Below are 6,868 nucleotides of genomic sequence, written 5' to 3' on the forward strand. Positions count from 1 at the left end.
GATTCTCCTGCCTCAGCCTCCCAAGTAGCTGGGACTACAGGTGCGAGCCACCATGCCGGCCAATTTTTGTATTTTTGGTAGGAGAGATGGGGTTTCACCACGTTGCCCAGGCTGGTCTCAAACTCCTGACCTCAAGTGATCCACCTGCCTTAGCCTCCAAAAGTGCTGGGATTACAGGTGTGAGTCACCACACCCAGCCTGTTTTTTATCTTTTAAAAATATTTTAATTTTACTACTTAAAAAATACAGATTATACACATTCTAAAGTCAAATAATATAAAAAATATATACAATGAAAGTCTCCTCCCCACTCTATTCCCTAGTTCCCCTTCCTGAAGGCAACCCTTGCTTCTCGTGAGGTCTTCCAGAGGTGGTCTTCGCCTAGCAAACAAATAATATATAATAGGATTGTTTCCTCATTTATACCAGAAGCAGTGGTATACTCTACACATTTTTCTGCACTTTGCTTGTTTTAACTAACTGCAAATGCTGGAGACTGAGGTGTCCCTGTACTTGAGAGCTTCCTCATCCTTCTGCCCAGCTGCATTGCGTCCCACTGTGCGGATGCACCGGAATTTCTTCAGTCTTCTGCTGAGAGACATTTAGATTGTTTTCAGTTGTCAGCAGCTGCAAATGAGGCTGCAGTGAATAGCCTGGTACAGCCTGCCTGTGTGTGAGTGTATCTGTAGTTAATCCCATTTTTAAACATGAGAAAACCAAGGCCCTAGAAAACCTTTCTAACTTGAGTAACTTGCTTGAAGGTCATATCGCAAATGCTAGTTTGAGTGACCAAGCCAGGATTAAGACGCAGGTGTAACAAAGGCTGGTGCTTCTGCATCTAATCACCACGCTCTGCTGTCGCCTATTAAAGCTTCAATCCAGAGGGTTAACACCTCTGATGGAATTTCTGGCGTCATGGAGGACATGGTCAGAGAAGCTTCCTAACCAGCCCTCTCTGCTGGCTCCTGAGTCCTGGTGTGTCCTGAGGGCTGGGGCTGGAAGAAGCAGAGGTCTGGTCTGGCCCATTTGGCACTCTCTCATCCACCATCACCCCTACCTGCTTCAGCCCCAGAAGGCAGCTGCAGGCAGGAGTTGAACCAGAATGCTCTACCCTCTAGAGCCCCTGGGGCCTCCAGAGACCCCAGCAAAAGAGCCCCTTCCCTGCTCCTGACTGGGATTGCTTGGCATTTAGAGCAATCCAGGGCCTGGGGGTGGTGTGCAGCCTGGGAATGATGAAGGCTGATGAGGGAACATGGGTTCACTGCTCACCCCTACACCTGAGCTGACTGAAGTCTTTTACCAGTGCAGCCCTGGCCCTGGCATCTAGCTTTCCATCCTAAAGGGACCAGAATGTCCCATAGACCAGGGCGTGTGCAGGCTTGTATGTCTGGAGTCCTTGGTGAATGAGGCTGAGAAAGGCAGGTTTATGGAGAGCTACAGACAGAGAAATGGAGACAGGTGGCCCTGCCAAAGGACTGTCAGAGGCCCAGGCATAGAAAAATAGAGATCGACAGATAGGAAGGCTAAGAAATATAGAAACCAAAACAGAGTCATAGAGAGAAAACAGAGAGAGCTGAGCCTGAGAGCATCAGATGCTTTGGGTGTGTGTTGAGAGCTCACTGGCCCTGTGCGTGCTGGGTTTCTGGAGTCTACTAGTCTTGGCTAGCATGTCTGATACTCCAGCAGCCGCAGAGCACCCTCTCCTGGATGGCATGGGCTTGGCAAGTGCAGAGCTGTCCACTCACCCTACTTCTGTGCAGGAACTATTTTCTGAGTCTGAGGTTTGGAGGCAAATCTCACCTTTGACCATCATGATGGTTCCTATGGGCCTATGACTCCCTGGCCTCCTCCTTCCTAGGTGTCAGGGAGGCCTAGTTCACAGCAGCTGATTCTGCCCAAGGTCTGACTTGGTCTTAGTATTTTTGCCATCCCACACAGGACCAGCCTGGGAAGAAGGAAGGGGTGTGGGCACACATATCCAGGGGCTCCACGTACAGTTGTGCAGGTTGTACACTGCACAAGGATACCTCATCTAAGAGGTTGTCTTCTGCAGCCAACTGCAGATTAGCAGATTTTGATACAGTATCATAGATGGTATATTTGTAGTGAGAATTGTCCGGCAGATGGCAGTCAAATGTCTTGTTCTAACAATATCTAGGTATTATGCCAGTTTGCCAACAGATGTCAGTAAAGTGTTTTGAGGAAGGCTGTCCTGTACTAATTATTACAAAGGTACAGTATGGACTAGCAGGGGATTGAATTGACCCAGCCCTGGGGAGAGTGGTTGAGGCTCAGCTCAGCAGAGCTTGGGAAACTCCTCTTGAAACCTGCGGGGGAGCTGGAAGCCTCTGTATGAACATCCCTGGGGCAGCCTAGACCCTCAGGTCAGGAGCTCCCAGTTCCCTTTTTTCTGTCGAAAGCATGATATTTCTTCCTATTTCTGGACTGCAAACCTGGGATTTCTCCCTTCTTTTCCCTTTCCCCTCTCCCTGACCCAATTAGAAACCTCTTTTGTCTCTCCAGTGCACCTGGGCAGGCCAGGACCATCTATGATGCTGCTTCCTAACTGGCCTTTGAGCCACAGGTTTGTCCCATTCTGCCCAGATCCAGCCCCTCATCCCTTGCACACAAAGAGGTATTTGGCTCTTTCCCAAATACGTCTTTCCACATGACCACCTCTCCAGTGCCAAGGGCATCGAATCCAAATCACATCAGCCCCTTCTAAGGCAAAGACTGGGGAGTGAGGCTGCAGACTAGGACTAAGCTGGGGAAGGATGTGCTTGTACTCAGTGCTGTCTGGGTTATGGTGAGCTGCCCTGGAAGTGCGCAAAGACCTGGCCACTGCATGGGAGGCAGCAGAGGTGTTCAAGTGTTCAAGGAATTTAATGGCAACGAAGTTCCCCCACACAGAGGCTCTTGTGCTCTCGGCCTGTGTCTTCGGTTCTCTTTGCAAATCTCTCTCCACACTGTCTGGAGGAAGTGTGCTTACAGGACTCTGGGGGTAGGATGGAAATAGATGTTCTTCCATCTTACCCTTGGGGGCTGAAAACCTGGGGTGGAATCCTTCTTTTGCCCCTTTTTTGTTGAATCTATTGTCAGAAATTGTCATCTCCACCTCACACTGGGTCAACTTAGCTGCTGCTAAAATTCCAGGAGCCATGGGTCCATTTGCTTGGAGGGAGGCCCAGTTGTAGGAGCATTCGCTTGGCTCAACAGGATTAGGGAGGTGGAGAACAAGCTCTGCATCCCTGTCTCTCGAATTTGAATGTCCCTTGGGCACAATCCACCTCCCTCCTCTCTACAGGGCTGCGCCTAGGACCTGGGGTATGGTGAGTCTGAGCCGGTTGCCTCCTTCCTCTCGGCAGGTGCGGGAGCTGATGGATGCTGAGTTCCCCCACTCCTTCCTGGTGTCTGGGAAGCAGCGCAGCCTGGAGCTGCATGCCCGGTAAAGGAGCTGGGGTGGCAGCCCAGGGCCAGGCATGAAAACTGGGAGGGGCTGATCTCTTCAACACCTGTGTTCACTTTCCGAGCAGGTCCCAGGAGGAAATGATTTCCTGGATGCAGGTATGGGAACGCTCCAGGGCTTCCGGGAGTCTTTTTCCTTTCTTTTTTTTTTTTTTTCTTTCGCAGTAATGGGTTATCTTGATGAAGCTCCTGGGATTCTCCCTAGCCTATTCGGGCTGAGGGTCAGGGAGTGGTGTGTGTATGCATGTGTGTGTGTGCATGTGTGTATGCATGTGTGTGCATCTGTGTGTGCATGTCTGTGTGTGTTTGTGTGTGTGCATGCATGTGTGTGCATGTGTGTGTTTGTGTATATGTGTGTGTGCATGCGTGTGTGTGCATGTGTTTGTGTGTGTGTGTCTGTGTGTGTGTGTACGTGCATGTGTGTGTGTCTTTGTGTGTGTATATGTTTGTGTGTGCATGCGTGTGTGTGTATGCACGCTCCCACACCTGCGTGTGCCCAGCTGCTCCCTGCTCTTCCTAAGGAGCTGCTCTGTGGTAGTTTGGAGACGGATCTGGGTTCCTATCTTGCTGCTTCTCATTGCCCAGCTGGGCAGTCCAGGGCCAGTCACTTACCCTCTCTGAGCCTCAGTTTGTACATCTGTAACCTGGGGTTGGTAGTTTCTCCTCTGATAAGGTAGCCTGTGTGTGTGTAGAATCCAGCTCCTGGCACCTAGTGGGCTTTCACCCCTGTCTGTTGCATGTGTGGATGGATGGACAGAGGAGCAACCCCTCCCTCCCACACCTCAAGCCCCAACCCTCCTCCTCCCTGCACCCCAGGCCTTCCAAGCAGCCATAGACCAAATTGAGAAGCGGAATGAAACCTTCAAGGCTGCGGCCCAGGGGCCTGAGGGAGACACCCAGGAGCAGGAGGTAAATGAAAGCTTTTTCATCCGTTGCTGGAGCCACCAACCCAAACAGAGCTTGTTCCCTCTCTGTTCTACTTGTACCAGCTTGGAGGGACAGGGAATGTCACCTGCCAGGAGAGACTGAAGGGACCAGGGGAAGCCCTCACAGCACATCCCCTGACTCAGTGCCTAAGCATTCCCCATTAGCAACGCTTCCTTTGGGAGCCTCTCTGTACAGCTGTCATGGGGAAGGGTTTCATATCTCTGCAGCTCCAGCTGCAGGGAGCAGCAGGGTTTTGGGTTTGAAAGTGTCTGACAAATGTAAAGTCTCAGGGAAGATGGAAGGCGAGTGGGGTAGGGGCTGGGGAGGATATCTGTGGTTTGAGTTCAGATTTGAGCTCAACTCTGGCTTGCTGGGTGACTGCTGAGTCATTTGACCTCTCTGGGTCTCAGTTTCCTCACTTATACAATGGGAATAATGGTAACTAACCTATCATAAGGCCTCGATCAGGTCAGTCAGCTTCCTGTGAAAGCCCCAGGGAAGCCCAACACACAGAATCCCTGCCACAGCAGGTGGACACGGGTCCTCGGGTCCTCGGAGGATGGGCAGAAGAGGGTCACCAAGGGCCCATTCCTGCCCAACTCCCCTTAACCCACAGCTGCAGTCTGAGGAGCTGGGCCTCCGAGCACCACAGTGGGTCCGGGACAAGATGGTGACCATGTGCATGCGCTGCCAGGAGCCCTTCAACGCTCTGACGCGCCGTCGCCACCACTGCCGGGCCTGCGGCTACGTGAGTACTCCTGCCAGCACTCCTGCCTCCACCTGCCCACCCAGGCCTCCACCTTTCCTACCTAGGCCTCCCCTTGATCCACTTAGGCCTCACCTGTCCCACCTAGGACTCCACCTGTGTCACCTCGGCCTCTACCTGTCCCACGTAGGCCTCCACCTGTCCCACCTCGGCCTCCACCTGTCCCACCCAGGCCTCCACCTGTCCCACCTCGGCCTCCACCTGTCCCACCTCGGCCTCCACCTTTCCCACTTGAGCCTCCACCTGCCCCACCTAGGCCTCCACCTGTCCCACCTCAGCTTCCACCTGTCCCACCTAAGCCTCCACCTGTCCCACCTAGGCTTCTACCTGTCCCACCCAGGCCTCCACCTGCCTCACCTAGGCCTCTGCCTGTCCCACCTCAGCCTCCACCTGCCCCACCTAGGCCTCCACCTGTCCCACCTAGGCCTCTACCTGTCCCACCTAGGCCTCTACCTGTCCCACCTAGACCTCTACCTGCCCCACCTAGGCCTCCACCTGTCCCACCTAGGCCTCCACCTGTGTCACCCAGGCCTCCACCTGTCCCACTTAGGCTTTTACCTGTGTCACCCAGGCCTCCACCTATCCCATTTAGGCCTCTACCTGCCCCACCTGGGCCTCTACCCTCCCAGCTCAGGCCCTGCTGTCCCCATCCTGGCCAAATCTGCTGGCTTCAACCAGTGCAGCCCAGCGGCGTTGGGCACGAGCTCATCTGCCCTCACAGCACACCTCAGGGGGCTGCTACGCTCCCATTTTATAAATGGGAAAGTGAGACCCATTGAGGATTTAATTACTTGTTCAAGGCACCTCTGAAGCTGATCCTATGAATTTACCTGCCTTCTTATCATCATTTTCCATGACCCTGAGACCCAGAGCTAGGAAATGGTCTCCAGTTCCAGTGGAGGGGCATCCAGCCCCACACCCCCTCAGGCCTTACCCCACCACCTCACCAGGCCCATGCCCACTATGCACCCACCTACCCCTGTCATCCTCTCTTCTCTACCTGCTTTGGCTAACTGTCCTCTCTTCTCTGCAAACTCTCAGCACCCTGGCACCTGATGGATTCTGTTGCCAACTCTGCCTACTGGTTCAGGCCTCAGCTTCCTTACCTCCACCATGGGGATCATGAAACCCACCTCCAGTGTGGCAGTGAGGATTCGACCAAAAAACATTCTCTCCCTTTCCTCTCCTTCTCTTTCTCTTTCCCCCTCCTCCATAGCTCAGGTAGGGCATCTAGTGCGGGTGAGCTACCAGCTTCTTGAGGAAGGAACTGTGTCCCTCCAGTTCCTCCTCTTATCAACCCAGGCCCCATTATCAGAGGCAGATCTCACTTTGCTTTTTAAGCATCTGCTGTACTTGAGCTGTACTCTGTTGACATCACAACCCCCTCTGTTTACTCTGCAAACAGAGAAGCCCTTTGCAACCTCAGTCTTTGATGACCTCCAGAGGACAGGAGGAGTCTAACTGGACAGGTTGGGGCCAGTCAGGGAGGTGTCCCCAAAACGTGTTAAACTGCAATCAGGACACAGTCCATTTCTAGGACTGGGAACACACCTGCATTCAGATGTCAGTGATGAGTTACATCCCAAAGCCAAACAGAAAGGATGTGGGGATTGGCTACTGTTCCTGGTGATTCACATCTGTAAATAAGAGTTGAACTGATTCACACTTGTGACTGAAAGTAGTTCTTTAAAAATTACTTAAGCCGGGCGC

General features: G+C 52.8%; 1 protein-coding gene across 5 annotated transcripts in view; it reads left to right on the top strand.

Moving 5' to 3' along the window:
• The window catches only part of FGD2 (FYVE, RhoGEF and PH domain containing 2), a 26,874-nt gene that overhangs the window by 14,671 nt on the left and 5,335 nt on the right, over positions 1–6,868 (top strand). For all 5 annotated transcript variants that reach the window (XM_017870129.1, XM_017870127.1, XM_017870126.1 and 2 more), the window contains 4 exons: positions 3,366–3,445; positions 3,534–3,564; positions 4,282–4,374; positions 5,009–5,140. In XM_017870129.1, coding sequence (XP_017725618.1) covers positions 3,366–3,445; positions 3,534–3,564; positions 4,282–4,374; positions 5,009–5,140 — 336 coding nt within the window. The remainder of the gene's footprint in view (positions 1–3,365; positions 3,446–3,533; positions 3,565–4,281; positions 4,375–5,008; positions 5,141–6,868) is intronic.

This window comes from Rhinopithecus bieti, unplaced genomic scaffold (assembly GCF_001698545.2).
Source record: "Rhinopithecus bieti isolate Rb0 unplaced genomic scaffold, ASM169854v2 scaffold_4553, whole genome shotgun sequence".
In the NCBI taxonomy this organism is placed as follows: Eukaryota; Metazoa; Chordata; class Mammalia; order Primates; family Cercopithecidae; genus Rhinopithecus; species Rhinopithecus bieti.